This window comes from Salvelinus sp. IW2-2015, linkage group LG16 (assembly GCF_002910315.2).
Source record: "Salvelinus sp. IW2-2015 linkage group LG16, ASM291031v2, whole genome shotgun sequence".
In the NCBI taxonomy this organism is placed as follows: Eukaryota; Metazoa; Chordata; class Actinopteri; order Salmoniformes; family Salmonidae; genus Salvelinus; species Salvelinus sp. IW2-2015.
The window spans coordinates 7,078,667-7,104,611 of record NC_036856.1 but is presented as its reverse complement, the minus strand read 5'-3'; the positions used below and the strand labels follow the sequence as shown (position 1 = coordinate 7,104,611).

The 25,945-nt window shown below is 44.8% G+C and overlaps 1 protein-coding gene across 1 annotated transcript in view; it reads right to left on the bottom strand.

The window, feature by feature from the left end:
* frem1b (Fras1 related extracellular matrix 1b) overlaps positions 1-25,945 on the bottom strand; it is a 73,268-nt gene that overhangs the window by 17,947 nt on the left and 29,376 nt on the right. Inside the window, 16 exon segments of the mRNA XM_070447489.1 lie at positions 2,218-2,427; positions 2,693-2,740; positions 3,044-3,336; positions 3,860-4,045; positions 4,247-4,307; positions 4,522-4,651; positions 5,149-5,293; positions 5,653-5,863; positions 8,454-8,871; positions 10,926-11,190; positions 12,243-12,438; positions 17,788-17,929; positions 19,634-19,778; positions 23,821-24,046; positions 24,399-24,595; positions 25,546-25,731. Of these exon segments, the coding sequence (XP_070303590.1) occupies positions 2,218-2,427; positions 2,693-2,740; positions 3,044-3,336; positions 3,860-4,045; positions 4,247-4,307; positions 4,522-4,651; positions 5,149-5,293; positions 5,653-5,863; positions 8,454-8,871; positions 10,926-11,190; positions 12,243-12,438; positions 17,788-17,929; positions 19,634-19,778; positions 23,821-24,046; positions 24,399-24,595; positions 25,546-25,731 (3,059 nt within the window).

Sequence of the window (25,945 nt, the reverse complement as noted above, 5' to 3'; positions counted from 1 at the left end):
CTCTTTAAAGAAAAAAATCTTTGTCCAGTACGAGGTGAGTAATCACTGTCCTGATATCCAGAAGCTCTTTTCAGTCATAAGAGACGGTGGCAGAAACATTATGTACAAAATAAGTTCCAAATAACGCGGAAAAACACACACACAATAGCACAATTGTTTAGGTGCCCGTCAAACTGCAGCCATCTCCTCCTGCACCATCTATCAGTAGCGACGCGTGTGTAAATTTACTGGGGATGCCAAGCCATCCACCCCGCCAAAAAGAGCCATATTACACCCTGTGTTGTGATAATTGCGTTGTTTGCTCTAAAAACMGGTTAATTCATATGCTTTGATATATAGGCAAGGCCGAGACAATAAGAAGACACAGTGGCAGAATACATTCAACCACACCTTTGTTTTATCAGAAAACCGGATAGCAACCTCTGTCCAMTGAAGTCCACAAAGAATATTGCATGTACAGTAACAGACCTACAGCATGGTCAAGCAAGTTAATGTTTCCGACATTTTCYGACCCCTAAACAACTATTGATTTAGAACCACAGAGGGTAACCGAAAGTCGCAAAGAAAACAGGAGCGGCCTCCACTATTCCAGCACCATTTCAACATGATCAAATCACCTGAGCTTAGTCTAACACAGTGACAACAAAAATATACCAAATCCAAGCTGGCTTCCCTTGACAGTTTTTTTTAGGTGCGCCAGGACCATTCACCAGTTGAGCTCGCTTAGTTTAGCTCAATGCRGATTGGCTCATTTTGTATACTTTTTTTGTCAAGGGAGGCCAGATGCTTGCTGGCTTCCCTTGCATTCAATGCTAGGGGCGGCAACAATGTCATACTCATTTGGACCAGACAGCATCAGATAGATGGCCTACACGTAGAGAGACAGAGGGGGGCGCTGTTTCGCTCACTCGGATGCTTTCTCCTGTGAGATACATTCAATCTCTTGCGCATTGAAGAAAAATTATGAAACAGAGAGATGAAAGAAARTATTTAATGTTTAAAAAAAAGTAATTGTTGGTAAAAAAAATGGGAAGCCTGGCTTCCCTTGGCATCCGTGAATACACACCACTGCCAATACATTATTACCGCATATTGGTTTTACATGAKWTGCCCTGCCAATGCATTGTTTTTCGTCCCATTTAAAAAATATATATATTTCAAAWTTGAGGTAGGCTATATGATTACACCAGTAATAGATCCGTTATTGTATTACTTGTGAAGCAACAGCTGAGTGAGCATACGTTTAAATCATTTGTGGTGCCTGCATCAGATGGTCAGTCTCAGCGGAGGGAGAGCAGCAGACTCTCAACATCCTCGCTCTCCCTTCCTCCACTGACACTGACCAAAAGGGCACCGTCTTCCAGCTGATGGCGAAACTCGCACGCCTCCCATATTATTTCTACATGAACAGAGAAAGTGAAATATTCCTCGATATTAAAAAAGACCCAAGCCGCTAATAATAACAAACAACGCAAGCCTATAGATACAATTTCCTACTCATTCTTTACTGCTGCAATGCTTGTTGTAGCGCTGAGTGTAAATAGGAAGAAAGCACATTTTATGACTTATAAAAGTGTTGAAAACAAAGTGTTGACAGTGCTGAGTAAGAATTTAAACATGAACTCAATCATAAAAACAGCAGCTCGTTGCTGTATTCGTTGACAGTCTCTCTCTAGTCATGGTTTTAAACGTTTTGAAATCTCACAGTATCAACTTCGCTGTAGCTTTCTTTTATGCCTGCTACTTTACTGCAGACACYGTAATCTGAGCCATCTGATTGGCCAGCGGTAAACCTAWAGTGCACTTGATTTGCTCTCTGGGTCCTCTGCGAAGGAAGAGTTTGTACCTTCAGACACATTAAATGGTTCAAAATGGCAACCATTCACATATCCGGTTCGCAGGGCAGCTGAATCGGGTGCACCTACCGCCAGCAGCCTGAGAATTTTTTTACAAAAATAGGAACACAATGCTTTATCGTTGTTTTTTTACAGAAATGTTTGGCGATCGACTAGGAATGCCTTGGAATACGATCGACCAGGTTGGTGACCACTGCTCTAGAAAGTTGAGTGAAGTTCAATCTCGTGCTTCTCTCTGTGGGCTAATATTTCTGCGCAGCAGTCCTAGGGGAGCTGCATGGCATTCTCGAGGCTACGCAGCTTAGAGGGAACATTGCACCCAACCCCCCTAGCCCCCCTTTAGTTAAAACAATGCCCTCACCTTGCGCTGGCGACCAGCCRTGTGTTGTTTGGGCGAGGGTACAGGGGCATCATCCTGGGGGGCATCCCCCACCCTCACCTCATGGAGGAACTTCCTGTGGCCAGACCAGCTCCAGATTGGGATCACTTGGAGGTCCGGGTGCACCTGGGGGATGGGCTCTGGAATCGGCAGCCTCCTTTCCTCTAGTCTCAGTGGGGTGAGTGCATGGAACTAGTGGAGAGTGGGGACACAATAAAATGTGACACATGGTGACACATATATATATACAGTCAACTCCTGATAAATGCAACAGCTTGACCCTGTTGTGGCAATGAGAACTAAACCAGAGCATGCCGTTATCATGAGAAATTCAAAATGTTCAGACATTTGGACTGGAAAGGTATGTTGCATTTAGGTAGCGAGTGCACTTTTCAGGAGTCGACTGACCTCTCTCCTTCCAAAGTTGTGAGGTTTACAGTATATGGAAGAGTCTTACCGTCCAGACTTTCTCTTCACTCTTTCTCCTGACACCTGAATGAAGGACCTAGAATCACAGAGGAGAGACATAGCTAACATGCAGTATAGATGCGGGCACTATTCATAAAACCACTATGTTGAATTTCACATATTCCCTTCAGGAGAAATTCTACAACCAATCCATAGGAAATGGCAAGTTTATGTCCGGCTTCGACAACTCTCTTCCGCAGACATCATTTGAATATCAATCAAACTTCCAAAGTTTCCCAGCAGTTCCTCAAAAAAGAAACGCTAAAGTCAACATTGGGTTGTTGATTGTAATTGTTGTGCTGGGCTCCAATCAAGTACTTGGTGAAACTCAGAGGCTCACCGTGCGACTGTTGCTATTACTGTTGCTGCCGCCCTGCAGTCTGAGTTGTCTGGTGGCCTGGCTGTGAAACTGAGTAGCCTGGTCCTGGGGCTCCCCCTCTCCATCCCCATAGTCCAGGAAGGGCCTCCGGTTGGGCACGTCCCCCCTTGGTGGATGGGGGCGGCTCTCCCACAGCAGGTCTGTTTCAAAGTCAGTGCCGTGCTCCTCTAGCTGTGGGGACTGGGGGACGTGAGCGGTTGAAGGTACTCCTTTTTCATCTTCCTCAACCCTCAGGTCCTCTGGGTCGCACATTCCTGTAGAGAGAGAACGCGAGACAGAGCGACAGAGAAACCAGGGTCATGTTCATTAGGGCACACGACGGAAAACATTTCAAACTGTTTTGCAATGGGAAATAAAAATGATRGTTTCTTATTGGACAATTCCACGTAGTTCCTTCCTGTTTCAGTCTGATTTCTTCCATTCAGTGCTTAATTGACATGACCCTGGGTTATGTCCAGTAAAGTACAACAAGAGAGAGGAAACAGTTTGAAACAGAAAATGACAAATGAGTGTACTTATTGGGCACATTCCGGTAGGGCCTCCTTGTCACACAGTCTTGTGGCACGCAGACGCCCCACGCTCGAAACCCAGACGTCACGCACGCATGACATTTAAACATCACTCTGCATCAGTATATCAAATGTTCCAATTAACCATAGGCAACATGCACCCTCTGCTGTTTAGGAAGGCTTACACCAAGTCAGAGTYCAGGGCATCAGAACACAGCCCTCAGCCTACTGTATTATATAACCAATCACTGAATCATTCTTAACTCGCCTCCTCTAGGATCCACAATCTCCACACTGGCTGAGTTCCTCTGACCCAGAACAGTGTTCTTGGGGCCTTTCAGAATCACGGTGAACGTCTCATGGTTTTCTTCCAGGCCGTCGTCTTTCAGGTAAATGTTCCAGGTTTTCACGTCGACTCCTAATCAGTCATACAGGGAGAGAGAAGAGGAGGTAGCTAACATCAGCTAATAACATTATTATAGGTATATCAACTAACCACACACACCACACACCACACAACCACACACACACACACACACACACACACACACACACCACACCACACACACACACACACACACACACAACACACACACACACACACAAACGAGCAGGGTTGCACCTTTGACGTGGATCATCACAGACCTGGATCAACTGGATCAGGACGCCGTGCTGTGGGTGAAATCTTTCCCCACCTTGGCAGTACCATCTTCCACCTGAAAGCAGAGAAAGAGGGGTTGACATTCTTAGACTCCGATTCGAGTCCCATTCAATTCAACTTATACAACTTTACCACCAGACGTTGTTTTTCAAGGTCAATTCAATATGAGTGAGTAGGATTGRTAACCCTTGACCCTAGCTGCTCTAGTCCACAGCTTGGCTGTTCAGTTGACTGGTGTGAGTTGTGTTCAGGACACCACTCTACTGTACCTGAATAGCAATGTAGGCCGGGTCCATGCTTTTCCCACTGCGCGTCAGCTGCACCTGCAGCATGCCTGCGTTCTCACACACCCGGTAACACGTAGCCGACAGCTCCACCCGAGACCACGTCAGCTGCAGTCTGCAAGACAGGCCACAGGTGCGGTCAAGAGTGAACAGGAGAGGTCAAGCGTGGCTAGACTCCTCTTTATTTTACCCTGGTCCCATCTGTATGTGCTTTKGCCAACTCTGACTATCATTGTCATACCATTGACATACAGTACATACAGATCTGGGAACAGGTTATTTTTTATATGGTATCAGTCATGACATTTGGGAAGATTCTAAGCTGTGTGTGAATCGGTCTATTGTACCCACTATAGCTGTGCACAGAAAGTGCCCACCTCCAAATCCATCTATGCAGTATAAAACAGTGTCTCTCAACCTTTTTTGTATCGTGAATTGCTTACAACAATGCAGAATTAAAAAGTCTGAAAACATTTGATTAAAAAAAAAATACAATAATAATATCGCAATACAATAACGAGGCTATATACACAAAGTACCGGTACCGAGTCAATGTGCAGGGATACGAGGTAGTTGAGGTAATACTGTATGTYCCAATGGAATAAAACCTACATTTCAGGCAGCATGGTGTTTCCCGCGGGGTCAGTGACACGGAACTCAAAGCTGTCCRCTGTCACCTCCATGTCGGTGGGGATGACATAGAGCACGGCTCGCTGCTCCAAATCCCTCTGGGTGAAGCGTCCTTTGATGTACGCCCCTAGGCAAACACAAAGAACAGAGACAAAGCTGTCACTACACTGCACAGTGCACACATCGACTACAGAACACTTGACTATAACCCTGATGTATTCACGACTACTGTAGCTCACTTCATGTAAGGTACTGTACTTTCAAATGGKACCAAGACTTGTTTTGTTTCCACAGATTGTAACATGTACTATACCCCTTTCTTGAAGGTACAATCAAAACCTACCACCTRTCACTCAACATACCCAGGTAAGTATATTAAGTTAATTTAAAGTTTTTTTTAATTTAATCACTAAACATTGAAATAATGAATCTAATTTCCCCTCTGTTTATCTATAAAGTTGATTCAATTCGAAGAAAAGGAGCTACCGGTGAGGGAGTTCTCTAGGTAGCCGAAGTGAGGCGGCCGTGTGATGGTGAACTCCAGTTCCTGGGCGYGACTGTCGGGGTCAGAGGCCTGGAGGTCACGTGACGTGATGTAGATGCCTTGCTTGTRCCCTGGTCCCCCCGAGAGGTTCTCCACTGTACTGGGGATCCTCTTGGTCACCAGGCTGGGGGGATTCCTGTCTACGTGCTCCACCTAGAGGTGGACAAGGTCGTGCTCATTAGCAGAGAGAACAGTCTATGACCTGGGTGGCTGGAGTCTTTGACAATTTCTAGGGCCTTCCTCTGACACGCCTGGTATAGAGGTCCTGAATGGCAGGAAGTTTGGCCCTGGTGATGTACTGGGCCGTACGCACTACCATCTGTAGCTCCTTGCGGTCGGATGCCGAGCAGATGCCGTACCAAGCAGTGATACAGCCAGTCAAGGTGCTCTAAATGGTGCAGCTGTAGAACTTTTTGAGAATCTGAGGGCCCATACCAAATCTTTTCAGCCGATACTGGTCCTGGAGACCCACATGTTGCGCAGGCTTTTGTTCCTGCCCAGCACTAACAAACACAACTGATTAAACTGATCAAGGTCTTGMTGATCAGCTGGTTAGTTGAATCAAGTGTGTTAGAGGTGTGCTGGAACAAAAACCTGCACACCGTGTGGGTCTCCATGACCAGTGAWAGTGACCACAGTAAATGTACTGTCACCCGCACTTCTATCAATAGGCCAGAAGAGGGTGCTCTGATTATGTCTCATGACAAAAGAACCGTTGGTCGTTGAGTATCTTAATTCCACTGTACAGCAAGTCCTCATAGATGCAATTACAAAAAAAAAGCGTATTGTATGTATTGTATTCTGGTACGTTATTTTTTGTCAAATATCAGATGGGAAAAATGATGACATGTTTGGCCCAAATAAAGTCCTATCTGARTGCATGCAGAGAACAATTAGAGAGRAATAATGGCTAATATATAAGTGATAGTTATTGACACAACTTGTTATCATGTACTACCTGTACTATAGCCTCGGAGGTCCTCCACTTGTGAGGTCTGTTGTAGACATTATTCATGATGCTAGTGCTACTGTACTGAATGCATTGTACAGTCTTAACGGGGCCAGAGGTTGAGCATTGAGAGGAGCGGACCTGCGTTGTTTAGCTCACGGTGGCGTAGCGCGGCTCTAGCCAAGTGACAGACAGAGAGTCTCGCTAGACCGAAGGGGACATTTGCTGGCCAGGCTGCCTCACCTGTGCCTGCCTATGACCCCCACCCACACCCACACCCACTGAGTCCCAGGGCAGGGTGGGCTGGCCAGCAGGTTATCCGCCTGGCTGACCGTTTTCAGCTCTAGAATATGTGAGTGCGTGGCGGGCCACAGGAGAGGGGAGGCACAAGGAACACAGTGTCACAGCAGCAGCCTCATCCACCTGGCCACAACAGCCCGACAGGCTGACAGTTTAGTATGCAATACTGTAGGGAGGCCTGGGTTAACTCTCTCCTCTCTCCCTGTCTGAGTGAGTACCACTACAAAGATAGCTCATGGTGAAATCATTGCTTGTGGGAAGAAGAAAATGCATGATTGATAGTTTGGATATTATTCATCTTTTCATCACTTTATTTCCCCAACATTTTGTTCTCCCTTTTATACTTTATTTCCGTTGCAAATGAAAGCCGCAAACGTTTAGTACATCTGTGTACTGTATGTCTGCTGACACTGTATGCTTAGAAGCCTGGGTTCATATTCACAACGCGTCTGAGAGTAGGAATGCTGATCTAGGATCAGGTCCTTCATGTCCATGTACACTGAGTGTACAGAAACACTGCACAAGAACACTTTCCTAATATTGAGTTGCAGCCCCTTTCACCCTCAGAACAGCCTCAATTCATCGGGGCATGGACTCTACAAGGCGTCGAAAGCATTCCACAGGAAGCCATGTTGACTCCAATGCTTCCCACAGATGTGTCAAGTTTTCTGGATGTCCTTTGGGTGGTGGACCGTTCTTGAWACACAGGGGAAACTGTTGAGCGTGTAAAACCCAGCAGCGTTGCAGTTCTCGACACACTCAAACCGGTGCGCCTGGCACCTACCACCATACCCCARTCAAAGGCACTTAAATGTTTTGTCTTGTCCATTCACCCTCTGAATGACACATACACAATACATGTCTCAAATGTCRCAAGGCTTAAAGCTTKTTCTTTAACCTGTCTCCTCCCCTTCATCTACACTGATTGAAGTGGATTTAACAAGTGACATCAATAAGTAGCTTTCACCTGGATTCACCTGGTCAGTCTGTCATGGAAAGTGTTCCCAATGTTTTGTACACTCAGTGTATATTATAGCAAGGTTAATTTCAGCTTGTACACATTCACAGCTAAAAGCTGAGTTACAGTACACAGACAAAAAGGAAATCAAAATGAGAAGATTTTAGGGGGAAATTAAGAGTTGATTAAAGCAGTTTGGGACTGGAGTGAGGGAGGGAGCATTGTATAATAAGGATCTAAAAGGCGTAACTGGTCCGAGATCAGCGCTTATATTCTGAGACACTTGGGCTGCGTTCACACAGGCAACCCAATTCAACCTTCTTTTTTTTTTAACGAATTGGTCTTTTTACCAGTCAAATCAGATCTTTTTCAGAGCTGATCTGACTGGTCAAAAGACCAATAAGTGAAAAAAAMAAGGTTGAATTGGGTTGCCTGTGTGAACGCAGCCCAACTGTCTCAGAAAAGCGCTGATCTCGAACCAGAATACGTCCCTGGCATACAAGATTTGCTGAAGTATAACAACCAGTAAAGCCCACCTGTATTGTGAAGACCAGCGGCTCTTCCTTCAGCTGTCCATACTCCAGGTATCCTCTGTTAGTACCATCAGACGGCATCAGACTAAACCTGTCAATCTGGGCCAGGCTGCCCTGGTAGTGCTGGTAAGCCAGGTCCATGTTGTTGATATCAGTCTGAGTAAAACGGGGTAATGTCAGTGGGTACCCCTTGAGGAGCAGCTTGCCGTACTGCGGGGGCTGGGTGAGGGCATAGGTCAGGTTCCCCACAGCAGTATCTGGGTCGGTGAGCTCCAGGTGGTTCGGTGTGATGGACTTCACCGCTCCCTCTGTCAGTTGGAGGCCGGTATTGCGGTTGAGGGACGGCGGGATCCGGTCACTGTGTTCTATGGTGAAGTGCAGGGAGCCGCTGCGGGAGCTGATGCCGTTGGTGACGACGAAGCTGTGGGGAGGAAATGGAAAAGTGGATGGATGAAGTTTGGTTATTGGCATGAAGTTAGGCGTATAKATTTTGTGGTTTTGCTGTGGGCTACTGCGGTGACGTGTCCATTAAAACACAGGAGATAGAGGTASAGTTCAAAGGGCAGATGCCAACTCGTGGACAGCTTGTATAACGGCAAAAGATGGATGGGGAATTTAATGATAAGTAATCAGGCCATTTTTTGCATGATGCCACTGGCAAACACGATCTGTATGATAGAAAGTACATATTTTTTTTAATTAGCTATAGCATTGAAAAATAACTACCAAAATTAATATAATCTCAAAYTGATCTATAAACATAAAATTCATCACATTATTCACCGATGAGGCTAGCTTTATTACAGATCCAATTTAAAAAGGCAATAAGTCAATCATAAGGGCCCCTTTCCCATTTTCAAGCTGGTTGAGTCTTGTTGTGTGCTCACAGACTGGTCCATGGCTCACCACATGCTACAGTGACAATGTACTGGAGCTGAAATGGGGACAGTGGTTTGTGTGTTTGTGTGGACAGATTTTAGCCCTCGTTCAACCCTCTGCCAAGTCAATCTGCCTCTCACACATACAGCCCTGCAGCTGAGAACTGCCCTAGGCTCCACCAGCCACACGAACAACACACTGGCCACCACACACACACACACACACACACACACACACACAACACCACACACACACACACCACACAGTCCCCCTCTCTAAGCCAAACCGATGCAACATCTGCCATCAACACCGTTCCCATATTTGCTAGGTAATTGTTCCCAGAGATGCCTGTTTGTACTCTGTACACTCCTTTCTGGCCGCCATGGCAACCGATGCCAGCCGGCGTTATCATTCTCCTAATAATGCCCATTCATCATCCGCTGTCACGGTGACCAGAAGAGGGGGGCATAGAAAACACCTTCTGCCTGGGGCCTGCACCAGGCCCCTGCTCTGACGCACAGGTGTGTGCTCAGGTGTGGCCCCATCTGAGGCGCCAACCGCTGCCATCACACACTGCCACCAGCCCCTCCAAATGGAACATTCTGTATCACACACCAATACAGAGTGGAGCTGATCAGATACGGTCATACACATAGGTTTAACCAGAACCAAGTAGAACCCAGTAGAAATAGTCACAGTTAAATAGATGGATGCTTTGGATCTAAGGATGTGGTTAGTTTGTATTTGAGTGCTGAGAAGCGGGTGGATAACATGGCTGATTGCTCTATTGGGTTCAATGTGTCAGTTAAGAAATACCAGAACTACTGCCCCATGCTGGACGGCTATCACCTCCCTCTTTGGCAGAGAGCATTGGCAGTGTGTGTGCCCCCACTAAAGTGCTCCCCCCTCTCATCTCCTCTCAACCTCGGCTGGCTTGGCTGCAGAAAGGCTCCTGGCTCCCAGCTGACCCTGAGGTGAAACACAGCCAGGCTCTCTCTCTGTGAGTGTGTGTGTTTGTGTGTGCCAGGCTTCTGGGTGACAAACCAGCGTCCTCAGACACACCAGGGACGMAGAGGAGAGCAGACAGAGGAGAGGACAGGTCAGCCATACGCCCGCCATCTCTCTCTCCACCCAAGCCTCCTGCCAAATTGGCTGGAAGAGGCACATAAACATACTGTAGCAGAGCTCTCATCTCTTCACACTTATAATTTTTTTGCTGAGCTTCTTTTGATGCTGAAATACTCTGTCCGAATTTGTGTGATACTTTTTGGGCAGGCACTAAAAATCTTTCTTATTCAGTTAATATCAACAGACTAATTCATGACATTTTATGCCATATTTTTCAAGTCAAAAGGAGATATTATTATTTTATTATTAACATAATCGTGCCTGAAATTTGAGCCAAACACACATCCAATTAAATCTGAATGAACAAGAAAGCTTTCAATTCAATCATCCAATATTCCACTAACGTGTCAGTCTGAAGAATATGGACAATACACTATTTCAAGAAARGTTTGTATCTGCCCCTAAGTCTTGTATGTCCAACAAAAAAAATACAAAATTAAACAAAATACCACAACGTGTTAGTCTGACCTGAAGGAGTCSTGCTCAGCTGTGTGACTGTTGTCATGGGTGTAACACACACGCTGGGCCGCCACGTCCAGCTGGGAGAAGCTGAGGAACGGCATTCCGGGACGCTGGACGGCGTGGACGTGTCCGTGTTTGGGCGGGATGGACACGGTGTAGAGCACCTCCCCCGGTCTGGCAGCCCCGTCCGTAGCCAATAGGATGTCTGTGGTCAGGATGAGCCGCTCTCCCTCCATCAGGGTGACCGGCCTGGTGACCAGCACTATGTCACCTGGACACAGGAGAATAGTCATTTAGGTCAAGCAATAGCAGTTTTTTGTYTCTATTATACTGTTAAATGTATCAAGGCTTCATTTTTTACTTTCTGAGTTTAAAGATCGATAAAAAGTGTATTTTAAACATCAAATAAAGCATGTRAGTGCCCGATATCAGGGACTATCAGCTTATCTTAGTTGCACTTGCTTCGATAGGCTAGCACAATATGAACTGGACCAAAAACCTGTACGAATGGTATGTTTTCAATAATAGCCTGGCAGTGACTTGAGCGAGCAATGATGACGACAACACAACAACAAGAGAACCGCAGAGGCAACCAAAACTCTACGRCTGTTCACTCCCTACATCCTTCAATTATTCACGTTCCGAGGTGGCTCTTCCTGCGGTGCCGAGTGTGTGGGCTTTTCTCACCTTCGCTCCTCCAGGATCAGAGGGCACCGAGCCAAGAGGGCCAAGCGCACCCCTGATTGCACTCCCTCTCCTCAACTCTCGTCGCTTCTCTCCGCCTCGCATGTCATGCTCACCCAACTGGAAAAGCTGGCCTGGCTATAGGGAAAGCCACCTATTCAATTATACATGGCCAAGATGCAGCGGCTGGAGAAAGTTTGTTTTGGGACGTTGCTGATGCATGTGTGGTGCYTTGAGGCACAAAATGGCTGCCGTGCCGTGCTCCACCCAGGTTGTTGTGTCTTGGTGGGTTAACAAGGTGTACTGTTGTGGTATACTGTTGGGTAGTGCTGTAGCTGAGTGCTGTAACCTGTCTAGGAAAAGTTCAGTGACTGAATTTACCTATMTATTTACCTTTTTCAAGTACTACGTAATGCTAGATCTATAGACAATACGCGACTATGTGTTATGTGATTGATAAAGTAGTTACATTATGCTGATAAGAGCAGGCTCCTCCAGAGAGGAAGAGATGGTCCACCTCAAAATGTTAAAGACAAATTTCCTGAAAAAAAACGTGTGTGCTTGTTTGTCTTAAAGTATTTAAGCAAGAACTCTAATCATAATAATGAAACTGTGCCCATGTGGCTGTCCTGTCCTCACCCTTCTGGATGGTGCGTACTGAGATGAAGAAGCTCTGAGGAGGGGACTCGTTGTCTAGGTCACTGAGGGTGAAACGGATGCTGTCATGACCTTTGAACCCGGTGCCAGTAGTGTGGGCGTACCACAAGCGGTTAAACTCCACATCCTCCTGGGTGAAGTTCTGACCCGCCCCAATGTCTGTCCAGCCAGCTTCTGTCTGCACAAAGGGAAGAGGATACACAAACACACTCAAATTTTACTTTTACACTTGGTCAGATGTAGGTCAGGAGGGTAACATCAGATGTATCTGCGCATGCTATAGTGGTTCTTCCTTTAAAAGTTACGTCATACAAGTCACGTCATACTGCAGCACAGCTTGCGGGCTGCCGCAGATTTCTATGGCACATTATTTAAGTGTCAGCCATTGTTGCCAATAATGCTAGTTTGTGCTAGTTAGACCCCCAGAGAGCATCTTTGAGAAGCATTTGACTGTTTTTAATATTGTCTGTACTAGAGAATTTMTTATATTTTTTAAGAACATAGTATATGGAATTGATTTTAAGAATTTTTGCTTAATTCATTTGATTAATATTATGGTGTTTCTATTCCAAGAAAAACGAAAATCAAAACAGTCAAGGTTTCCATTAGGAAAATATGGCGCTGTACAACGTGACAGGCCGGGAGTAGGCTACTAAGTGACTGCGAGTGAAGAGCAAAATAATCCTAACATTTCKACACCCTAATTGTAGGCTAACCAATACCCAAATGGAGATTCAGTGAAAATAAAAATCTCATTGATTTATCAAGTCCAGTCCCCATGCTTGTCTCAGAGCAGCGCGAAACGGTGATGAAATAGTTGACCACACGCGGGTAGGCTATTGCTTCAAATTCTATTATAACAATTGGATGACTTTGGGTGATCCATTAAGCAACAATTTGTTGCCTTCATTAGCCTACTTTATTCCAGTATTTCTGTCATTCAGTGATATTTATTCCCATAGGAATTCATTATGGATCCATCCAGATGTGGTTAGAAAGCAATGCATTTGGTGGACTTTGTAAGAATCTATTGTCCTGCTGATAGCCCATCAAGGGTGCATGGCTTCTTTTGTATTCTTTAAAAAACTCCAGCACAGAGAAGAGAAAGGAGCCTTGAATAATTAAACATGTCGGTAAAATACTGTTAGACTTGGGGATTATGTTCACGGACAGTGCTATTCGCCTGTGTTACGCCYAATGCAAAAACCCAGGAAAATGAACAGGTATAGTAGACTCCAATACTGTAAAGTAGGCCATAATAATGCTAAAAATAATACTTAAATAAATTGACTGCTGGTCTTTACAGTATGCTACACATTTTTCCATTGTATTCCATTTCCAGCGAGACTATTCAAGCCATCGACTCACTGATGGTTGAAGATGATGGGTGATCGGCAAAGGCAATCTGGAATCTGCTGGCATCACCGCACAACATCGCTCTAATCACAGTCAGAAGACAGTTGAAGAAACTTAAGTCGACTATGACGAAGGCTCATGTAACATGGCGATATATAGACTTATACGATACAGTCTGAAGTCGGAAAGGTGTTTCATACACCTTATTAGCCACATATATTTAAACTCAGTCTTTTTCAAGCATTCTGAATGTAATCCTAGTGTAAAAATTCCCTGTCTTTAGGTCAGTTAGGGAGGGTCACGACTTATTTAAATGTCAGAATAATAGTAGAGAGATGATTTTCAGCTTTATTTCTTTCATCACCTGTCAGTGGGTTCGTAGTGGTACGCATAACCACTAATTAGTATTTGTAGCATTGGCCTTTAAATTGTTTAACTTGGATCACACGTTTTGGGGTAGTCTTTCCAGCAAGCTTCCAGCAGGTAAGGGATAGGTGAGATTTTGGGCCATTTCCTGCTGACAGAGCTGGTGTAGCGTCAGGTAGGTTTATCAGGCCTCCTCGCGTCGCCAATGTCTTTCAGTTCTGCCAACATTTTCTATAGCGAATTGATGTCAGGGCGTTGTCTGATGGCCACTCCAGTACCTTGACTTCGTTGTCTGTAAGCCATTTTGCACAACTTTAGGACGTAGTGCTTGGAGTCATTGTCCATTTGGAAGACCATTTGCAACCAAGCTTTACACTTCCTGACTGATCCGCGTATCCGATTAATTTTCTGCCTCATGATGCTATCTATTTGTGAAGTGCCACAGTCCCCTCTGCAGCAAGCACCTCCACTACATGATGCTTGCACGGCCGTTGCTTCACGGTTGGCGATGGTGTTCTTCGGTCTTGCAAGCTCTCCCCTTATTCCGTCATACTAACGATGGTCATAATGGCCAGACAGTTCTATTTTTTCTTCATCGACCAGAGGATTTTCTCCAAAAAGTACGGATCTTTGTCCCTCATTGTGCAGTTGGCTGTTTTTATTGGCGGTGTCTGGAGTCAAGTGGTTCTTGTCCGTCTGCTGACGCGGACCGTTTCCGGGATTGTTGATATTACGTATACCATGCCCGTGCCGCGTCGGACTCGATAGATTGCTATTTGTAACCCTGTTTGCCTCCAGCTCATTCACCACAGGCGTCCCTTTGCGTGTTGCTTCCTGGCGGATGATGGTTCGGCAGCTGTTTCGGCACCAATGAGTACCGTTCATCATTGAGGATAGTTAACATTGTTCCTTCGCCTGAGCCGGTATGGCAGGGCTGCTGTGCGCGTCCCATGTGCTTTATACTGCGCCTTATGTAAGCATGAACGTGGTACTTCAGCGTTTGGGAAATGCTCGCCAAGTGAAGCATGACTTGTGTGGGTGTACATTGTTTTCTTTCTCGAGGTCTCTCGGCCTGCCGTTATTGATGCGTTGTTTCTATGAGGTCAGCAAGGAGGCTACTGGGTTTGAAGGATAGGCCTTTGAATACATCGCAAGGGTACACCTCAAATTTGACTCAATGGGCATGCATAAGGCCATATCGAAGCTTCCGTAAGCCATGCACAGTCTTTTCCTGGAACACGTTCTTCCAAGTGGGTTTAAACAGCGGCAGTCAGCAACTGTGAGTGGTCATGACACGTTAACTTCTTCGCACGCCATGTATACTTTGTGGCGTCAGTGGTATATAGAGTGAATTGCGATCGTGTCTGTAAACAATTMTTGGAAAAATMACTTGTGTAATTGTCACGCCCTGACCTTAGAGATCCTTTTTATGTCTCTATTTTTGGTTTGGTCAGGGCYTGAGTTGGSGTGYGCATTCTATGTTGTGTGTTCTATGTTTTCTTTTTCTGTGTGTTTGGCCGGGTGTGGTTCTCAATCAGAGGCAGCTGTCTYTCGTTGTCTCTGATTGAGAACCATACTTAGGTAGCTTGTTTCCACCTGTGTTTTGTGGGTAGTTGTTTTCTGTTTTGTGGTGTTTCACCTGACAGGACTGTTTTGTTTCTTACATTCTCTTTGTTATTTTGTTTCGTGTTCTGTTATAATAAATTAACATGGACACTTACCACGCTGTGTTTTGGTCCGATCCTGACTACTCTTCATCAGACGAAGAGGATCGTTACAGTAATGCACAAAGTAGATGTCCTAACCGACTTGCCAAAACTATAGTTTGTTAACAAAAAATGTGTGGAGTGGTTGAAAAACGAGTTTTAATGACTCCAACCTAAGTGTCTGTAAACTTCCGACTTCAACTGTATATATATATATATTTTGTACTGTTCTGTAGTTTCGACCCAATGATTCGTTGGACAAACAAAGAACTTTGCGTGCTGCAGGCCCAGGCATGGATCAAAGCTGGCGAGACATTAAATGACATCATCGAGAGATATGCTGTACCCAATGTCAGAGAGGTGTTTTTTGGACCACATCGTGTCTATTGACATCGTGTCTATTGTCCAGCCCTTGTGAAAAACAAGTGTTTGAAAACATGTTTTCAAAATGCCTCCAGGGCCGACAGACAAGTTCCTTACTTTTCCCCTTTCCACTTGCCTCTTCCATTTTTGTGGTAATGGCTGCAATTAATTGGTTGTAATGTTGGGTAGAGCAGACATTTCCATATATTTGTGTTAGCTGCATGTGTGACATAACTCCAACAGTCCTATTTATGATATAGTTTACAAAGATTACACCTTTTTCTATTTTTTTGGGCTGAAAAATAAAGGCTTTTTATCAATTATTATATTTGAGTTTAACCACAATATTTGTTGTATTATTTGTTCTGTCTTTTCTGGTGGATTAAACTGAAATTCCAACCAACTTTCTATGGCTTGTTTAAAAATAATTATATTTTGAAGATTATTTTGTTTTCAAATAACCGAAAGTTAGCGGTTGTAATCCATTAAAGGGAAAAAGGCCATTATTGAACATGGGGTGAGACATTCTTAATACTTTGCTAGAGAACCAGTTTGAATTGAAGTATACATTTTGTATGACTGACGCCTTTAGTGAGAGGTCTAATGTGTAATCATTTCTGCCCTCTGAATTCCTATTCATTATATAAATAGACCCATGTGTACCTTCATCAGATGAACCGCAAACATGTCGGCTAAATCAATTTAATTCATGAATGCATTTGAACGTTTTTAATATTGTGATAGTGAAGAGCAAAATAATCCTAACATTTCCAAATAAAAATCTGAAGGATTTATCAAGACCAGTCCCCATGCTTCAGTGATATTTATTCCCATAGTAATTCGTTATGGACCCATGAATATATTTAAAGTCCCTAAACTCGAATAGAGTCTATTGTCCTGCTGATAMTTGAAATAAACATCTGCATTTTGAAATAGTATTTTTATGATTATTTTATTAAATTTTATTAACAGAAGCATAAAGATGTTGATGAAGAAATACTGTACAGTATTTGCTTTACTCAACATTTTGCAGTTGCATGATGTTTGTAGTTAGAAATTWAAAACTTTAGAGTACTTAATACATTGTAAATTGGGGGGATTTATTTCACACCTAGCCGAGCTATCATTTTGTAAAGGTTGAAGAGTGCTGCTAATAGCCCATCATGGAAACGTTGTTTGCCCCCATAGGTTTTAGGCCTGTGGTGGGTTATAATAATCCCTGCCTTCTGGGAATGTTTAAAAGTCCAAAAGTTATGGGTGGAGTTAGAATTTTGTCTGTCAGAAGTATTCAAATCAACCAATGTCAGCGTTTAAATGCTTTATTATCCAAATGTTTAAAGTACGTGTGGGCGACGGAGAGAAAGCATTTGACTGTTTTTAATATTAGGGCTTTCTGGAGGAACGGAACATTGCGTGTCAATTCATAAACCATGTGCCATGGAATCGGTACATCGAAAATCTCTTCGCAACTATTTTGCAATCTATATGGCACAGCTGTCAATTTTACGAACAGATAGATTTTTTTTTGCCACAGTTTAGACTACCGATAGATCAGCGTTCTAACTCCCCCTTGTGGTAGTGTGGTGCAATGACAGAATGCCACCATCTACCACAAACGGTCGCGGCATAAGCTCAAAKCTTTTAAAGGAAGAACCACTGTATATATAACGTTATACATATTTTGATATAAATATCTTCTGGGTATCATTTGAAGAGGYGCTTTGCTTTGCACTAACCTTGACCTGCAGCTTGCCAAACCTGGGCCCAGCATTGAGGATGTAGRAGAGCTTACTGGTAGGAGTGTCCAGGTCTTCTGCCTCCAACACCACACTGGAGATCACTCTCCTGTCCATCCAGTCCACCTCCACTCCTGCATTTCTGACAGAGAAGATACACGATATGGTCAGGACCACAGAGACATAAAGAAACATACTAGGGGCTATTCAGAGACAGAGAAAGAGAAAGAGAGAAGAAAAGTGAGAGAGAGACATTATTAGAGAGTTCAATCCCCAGCAAAGACACTGAGGGCCACAGAGACATTGGGGACCAAAGGAGGGGAAGGTATACAGTACCAGTCAAAAGTTTGGGGGTACACCTACTCATTCAAGGGTTTTTCTTTATTCTTTTACATTGTAGAATAATAGTGAAGACATCTACAGGAGACACATGCGGAGATAATCTGTTCACCTACTCTGCGTCTCACAAAGACACAGCGGTTGGAACCACAATATCTCAAATCAGACCAAAGGACAGATTTCCAATGGTCTAATGTCCATTGCTTGTGTTTCTTGGCCCAATCAGGTCTCTTCTTTTTATTGGTGTCCTTTAGTAATGTTGAAATGTTTCTGTTACTTGAACTCTGTGAAGCAGAGTTTATTTGGGCTGCAATTTCTGAGGCTGGTAACTCTAATGAACTTATCCTCTGCAGCAGAGGTAACTCTGGGACTTCCTTTCCTGTAGCGGTCCTCATGAGAGCCAGGTTCATCATAGCGCTGATGGTTTTTGCGATTGCACTTGAAGAAACTTTCAAAGTTCTTAAAATGCATTCCAGTTGACTAACTCATGAAGCTGGTTGAGAGAATGCCAAGAGTGTGCAAAGCTGTCATCAAGGCAAAGGGTGGCTACTTTGAAGAATCTCAAATATAAGATACATTTTGATTTAACACTCTTTTGGTTACTACATGATTCCACGTGTGTTATTTCATAGTGTTGATGTCTTCACTATTATTCTGCAATAGTACAAATAAAGAAAAACCCTTGAATGAGTAGGTGTGTCCAACCTTTTGACTGGTACTGTACATGTAAGCAAAGTACCAGTTCCAACTCATATACAGCTCCCTACAAGCAGTACCGACAAGCATCAGTCAACTGAGGAGCCCCAGCCCAGAGAGAYAAMGACAAACACTGTGGGCCACAGAGACAGACACATGCAGCTAGGGCCACAGAGCCCTTAACACCCTAGCCTCCCTAAACCTAGCACGCTCAGATGAGTCCTCATSCTGAACACTTGTCAACAACACCAGATCCCCTCCCTCCCCCTGCTGCCTGGCATGGAACAATGGGCCAGGCGAGCAGGAGAGACCTGTCAGAGCCATCCACCAGGGCACCGCAAACAAGGAAGTGGGCGTCTGCCAAAAAGCCACATTACTTCTGTCTGTGCGGCCTTTATGGACTGCGACCCGTGCCAACGCACTGATTCAAAAAAAGTCCTGATCTAAGGAGAAATAGAGGAAAAACAGGAGGAGGAGGAGGACAGAGGAGGACAGAGGAGGACCTATTCAAGGATGTAACCTGATTCCCAGTCACTCATTCGAGTGGGGGACACAGGGAGATTAAACATACTCCTGCACCCGCCACATGTGCTGTACAGGTTGTGTGTGTTGACCCCTGAGTACATACCCCCCACCCTCACCACCCCCCTTCTGTCACAATCCTCCACCTCCCCCATCCCCAACTTCCCTTCTCTCCCTCCCACTATTCATTCCACCCCTTCCTCCACCTCCCTTCCCTTTCTCACCCAACCCTCCCTTATCCCCTTCTTGGCTCTGAGTGTTCCTCCCAGGGCGTTCTTCTTATCCTTACTTTAGCAGCCGGGGCTTTTCATCGTTGACTGGTAGGACACGGAGGTGAGCGGTCCCCTGGATTGTGTGGCGGCCATCTGTCAGCTGCACAGTGAACGAGTCCTTCAGGGTTTCCGTGTCATCATGCATGTACATGATCCTCATTCCTGCAGATAGGGGCCAAGAGGGGAAGAGTCAGGGAGAGGATGGGAGAACGGTGGGAGAGGGTGAACGGGAGGACAGTTTGATTAGGTTTTGGGCTGGGGTGTTCGGTCACGTTGTAAATAGAGTAGCAARGTGTGTAAACGTGTGTTTTTAGGGTAGAGACATTGAAGTATTTCTACTAAAAACTTAAATGTGGTCGAAATGAGAAACGGGCTTTTCCAAGAACTGTAATATGTTGTTGCGAAAAAGGAGTGCTCTCAGTGCATCATATATTCCACTAGTTTTTTCAACAAAATCAAATTGGGCTCATCACACAAACACACTGGCAATTTTCACTATTGCTACGGTCTTTGAAGAAGCCAAACCAAACAGATTGACCTAAAGCCTTGTTCACCTACAGAACCAATCAAAAGTTTGGACACACCTACTCATTCAAGGGTTCTTRTTTATCTTTATTATTTTCTACATTGTAGAATAATAATGAAGACATCAAAACTATGAAATGACACATATGGAATCATGTAGTAACCAAAAAAGTGTTAAACAAATTAAAATACATTTTATATTTGAGATTCTTCAAAGTAGCCACCCTTTGCCTTTGACAGCTTTGTACACTCTTGGTATTCTCTCAACCAGCTTCATGAGGTWGTCACCTGGAATGCATTTCAATTAACAGGTGTGCCTTGTTAATTTGTGGAATTTCTTTCCTTCTGAGCCAATCAGTTGAGTTGTGACAAGTTAGGGGTGTTATACAGAAGATAGCCCTATTTGGTGAAAGACCAAGTCCATATTATGGCAAGACAGGCTTGTAATAAGCAAAGAGAAATGACAGTCCATCATTACTTTAAGACATGAATGTCAGTCAATACGGAACATCTTAAGAACTTTGAAAGTTTCTTCAAGTGCTTCCAAAAAACATCAAGTGCTATGATGAAACTGGCTTTCATGTGGACCGCCACAGGAAAGAAGACCCAGAGTTACCTCTGCTGCAGAGGATGAATAGTGGGAGGGAGAGAGGGAGTTGGGGATGGGTGAGGTGGACGATTGGGACAGAAGGGGGTGGGTGAGGGTGGGGGGTATGGACTCAGGGGTCAAACACACACAGCCTGTACAGCACATGTGGCGGGTGCAGGAGTATGTTTAATCTACCTGTGTCCCCTACGAATGAGTGACTGGGAATCAGGTTACATCCTTGAATAGGTCCTCTCTGTCCTCCTCTGTCCTCCTCCTCCGTTTTTCCTCTATTTCTCCTTAGATCAGGACTTTTTTGAATCAGTGCGTTGGCACGGGTCGCAGTCCATAAAGGCCTTAGGCAGAAAGTAATGTGGCTTTTTGGCAGATCCCACTTCCTTTGTTTGCAGTGCCCTGGTGGATGGCTCTGACAGGTCTCTCCTGCTCGCTGCCCATTGTCCATGCCAGGCAGCAGGGGGAGGGAGGGGATCTGGTGTTGTGACAAGTGTTCAGGATGAGGACTCACTGACGTGCTAGGTTTAGGGAGGCTAGGGTGTTAAGGGCTCTGTGGCCCTAGCTGCATGTGTCTGTCTCTGTGGCCCACAGTGTTTGTCCTTCTCTCTCTGGGCTGGGGCTCCTCAGTTGACTGATGCTTGTCGGTACTGTTGTAGGGAGCTGTATATGAGTTGGAACTGGTACTTTCCTTAACATGTACAGTACCAGTCAAAAGGTTGGACACACCTACTCATTCAAGGGTTTTTCTTTATTGTACTATGCAGAATAATAGTGAAGACATAAACACTATGAAATAACACACGTGGAATCATGTAGTACCAAAAGAGTGTTTAATCAAAATGTATCTTATATTTGAGATTTTTCAAAGTAGCCACCCTTTGCTTGATGACAGCTTTGCACACTCTTGGTATTCTCTCAACCAGCTTCATGAGTTAGTCACCTGGAATGCATTTCAATTAACAGGTGTGCCTTGATAAAAGTTATTTGTGGAATTTCTTTCCTTCTTAATGCGTTTGAGCCAATCAGTTGTGTTGTGAATGGAGGGGTGGTATACAGAAGATAGCTCTATTTGGTAAAATACCAAGTCCAATATTATGGCAAGAACAGCTTAAATAAGCAAAGAGAAAATAACAGTCCATCATTACTTTAAGACATGAAGGTCAGTCAGTACGGAACATCTTAAGAACTTTGAAAGTTTTTTAAAGTGCTGTCACAAAAACCATCAAGTGCTATGATGAAACTGGCTCTCATGTGGACTGCCACAGGAAACGAAGATGCAGAGTTACCTCTGTTGCAGAGCATAAGTTCATTAGAGTTACCAGCCTCAGAAATGCAGCCCAAATAAATGCTTCAGAGTTCAAGTAACAGACACATCTCAACATTGACTGTCCAGAGGAGACTGCGTGAATCAGGCCTTCATGGTTGAATTGCTGCAAAGAAACCACTACTAAAGGACACCAATAAGAAGAAGAAGAGACATGCTTGGGCCAAGAAACACGAGCAATGGTCATTAGACCGGTGGAAATCTGTCCTTTGGTCTGATGAGTCCAAATTTGAGATTTTTGGTTCCAACAGTGGTGTGTCTTTGTTAGACACAGAGAAGGTGAACGGATGATCTCCGCATGTGTGGCTCCCACCGTGAAGCATGGAGGAGGTGTGTTGATGGTGTGGGTATGCTGCTGGTGACACTGTCTGTGATTTATTTAGAATTCAAGGCACACTTAACCAGCATGGCTACCACAGCATTCTGGAGCGATACGCCATCCCATCTGGTTGCGCTTAGTGGGACTATCATTTGTTTTTCAACAGGACAATGATCCGAAACACACCTCCAGGCTGTGTAAGGCCTATTTGACCAAGAAGGAGAGTGATGGGAGTGCTGCATCTGATTACCTGGCCTCCACCAATCACTCGACCCAACCCAATTGAGATGGTTTGGGATGAGTTGGACCGCAGAGTGAAGGAAAAGCACCAACAAGTGCTCAGCATATGTGGGAACTCTGTCAAGACCTTGGAAAGCATTCCAGGTGAAGCTGGTTGAAAAAAGGCCAAGAGTGTGCTAAGCTGTATCAAGGTAAAGGTAAATATAAATATAACATAGATTTTGATTTGCTCAACACTTTTTGGTGTTTGTTTTTGGTGTTTAAACATGTGTTATGTCAGAGTTTTGATGTCTTGATATTATTCTTACCATGTAGAAAATGTTTTTTTTTAAAGATGTCCAAATTTTGACTGGTCCTGTATGTTTCCATGGGTCTGCTGCTTACAAGGGTGTGTGTGTGTTGTGTCTGGCATGCTTTGTTACGTGTACGTGTGTATACGCACTTGCATGTGTGTGTACGCACTTGCAGTTGTGTGTGCATGTATGTGTGTGTGCTCAGTGACTGAACAGAGTGCACAGTGGCTGTGAGGTAATTGTGCAGGCAGCAGCGAGAGAGAGAGGAGGGAGAGAGAGAGGAGAGAGAGGGAGAGAGAGATGAGAGAGAAGAGAGAGATGAGAGAGAGCAGTTGGAAGGACAGTGTGCAGCGGAGGCAGCAGCAGCACCACGGGCGCTCTGCGACCTCTGTCTCGAGCATCTGTTCAGCAGGGGCCTGACCCCCGACAACGACGACAACACAACGCACAGCCCTTTGGAAGGAAGGCACAGCCCAGGCTGGGGGAACGGAGGGGGAGGAAGGGGCAGGCTGGCCTTGTAGTTGGATGTAATGCCTGTACCCCCCGAATAACAACCCAACAACCTCAAACTCAGAAAGGCATAGACTAACAAACGACACTAGTAAACATATGGCACTAAACCGAACGAAGACACAGTGATACATGAAGGCAACTGCTGCCCTACTATAGTTKAAAAACATGCACTTAACAAAGTGCACAACAATTCTTCCAGGTGCATGGAACAAAAGACAGGCCTACAGTAAGCCATACGCTCCTGTATAGTTTATGGAAATATTTCGACCATAAACTGTACAAGATTATTCAAATCAATTCTGTTTAAATCATTCTTAGTCCCCTAAGGGCAAATACTTTTTGGGCTACAGTGGTGCTTTAGACATATACATCAAAATCAAGTGTCTCACCTTGTTTGAGCTCCTCCATGGTGAAGGTGCGTACCATCAGGCTCTGCAGTAGTAGCTTGGGGCCCATGTTCTTATAGCGGCTCAACTCCGTTCCATAGATCCCGTTCAGCAGTGTCCCGTGGGCTGGGGGAACCAATACTGTGAAGGTCAAAATGTCCGCCGGGGCGTCCAAGTCCAACGRGTTCAAAATGGCCGGACTCAGCTCCTTTATCCCTCCCTCGATCACCTGGGGGGAAAAGAGGGATGAGGAAAAGGAGGATGAGACCGAAGGGAAAGAAAGAAAGGAAATTAAGCAGGTATGGCATGAGGAGAGGGAGGAGGCATCATAGGAAGAGAGGGAAGGCGCCGTTGCAGACCATGGACCTGTTTGAACACTTTGAACACTTCCTTCACTCCCTTCCTTGAGGTAATCACTGGTCTGACACGGTTGGAAATGCGAAAGCAAAGATTCCACTCCATAGCTTAGACCCATCAAGTCATGCCAGAGCAGTGGGATGACAGCAGGGTGCATTTTCCAAAGTATTTAAACATGGCCAAAGACTTAAAAGCGTTGGATGGATGGATGTGAGGCGACTTACAGTGAAGTTGCTAAGTGTCAGAGAGGGAGTCTCGTCGTTGGTGGGGTGGATGATGATGTAGAAGGGGATGGGGGGAGACTTGTGCCTCCCGTCGCTCACACTGATCACCAGCTGGTCCACGGTGGGCTCAGTCCCCTGGTGCTCCGCCTGGACGTAGTTGATGTATCCCGCTCTGAGGTGGAGCAGGCTGAATGAAACTGAACACACCACAACAACACAGCAGGGTATGAGTAGAAATGAATCTTTTCTCTTTGTACTCTTGTCGACTTAGAGTTAACTGCGTGCATGGTCCATACTGTCTGAGACTGAGTGCACAGAACACAACAGCAGTGTACGGGAGAAGAGTGGGCCTAGGCGGTACCTTATTCACGTCATTCAAATGTGGTAACAACACATTTTTCACAAAGCTTTACTGCCATATAAGCATGATATAACGTGTTAAAAAGGCCTATTGGTCCTTCGAGCCGTATATTGAATTACTTGTCCTTCGAGCCGGATTAATTWAAAAAAACATTTTTTTTAAACAGTCATAATAGTTTGTGTCGGTAGATATCAGCAAGATAACTAATGGCCAACTTTGAACTAACCATGGATAACTTTGAACTAACCATGGCTAACCTTTTGACTAAAAAGCTTAAAGGGATAGTTTATGCTAAATTTATATTTGGGTGGAATTCCCCTTACCTTGAGTTGTGTCTGAAGGCCTATATTGACGGAAACCACAAACAATCCATTGTTTACTTCTGCCACAGCCAGGAGTTAGAATAAAATTAGCATTTTCCAAATTCATTCATGTATTAGCGGTACCGACGTTAGCAAAGCTATATTGCAAGCCAAAACTTCCTCAAAAACAGACTACCACTACTGTACACGTGGAAATAGTTCATGCTTAAATAATCCCTGCACCAACTAAGGAACTTAGTTTGAAGTGTTTTTGAGGAAGTTTCTGCTTGCAATGCAGCTTCGCTAACATCAGTACCGCTGTTAACATTCACGAATTTGGACGATGCTAATTATGCTAACTCCTAGAGGTGGCAGAAAAGAACAACGGATTATTGTTGATTCTGTCACTATGGGCCTTCAGACACAGGTCTGGGGACTTCCACCCAATTTGGCTATCACTCTTAAGGATCTGTGTGCCACTGACCCACTCTGAGGCCTGCGTTGCTCTTCTCGAAGCCTGGTGAGGGCAGGGTGTTCTCCAGGAAGCCCTGTAGGGGTGGGTTTTCCAGGAGGAAGAGGAGCTCTTCAGGGTACGTATCGGGGTCCTCGGCCCCCAGCACTCCCCCACATAGACAGGCTGAGGAGCCCTCGTCCACCACAAACATGTCACCTAACAGGGACATACAGAGCGAAATGACAGTGAAAGACACATGAAATGATGACATGAAATAATTGCCATGGAATTCTCTCTCGCAATTCTCTCACATTTTTAGTAATGGTTTCAGAAGCTTAGGAGACATGATAGAGAAAAACAGTAAATGTAAATGTATCCATCCATCCCTAAACATATGCCAATCTTCCCTCCCTCTCCTCTCTCACATTCT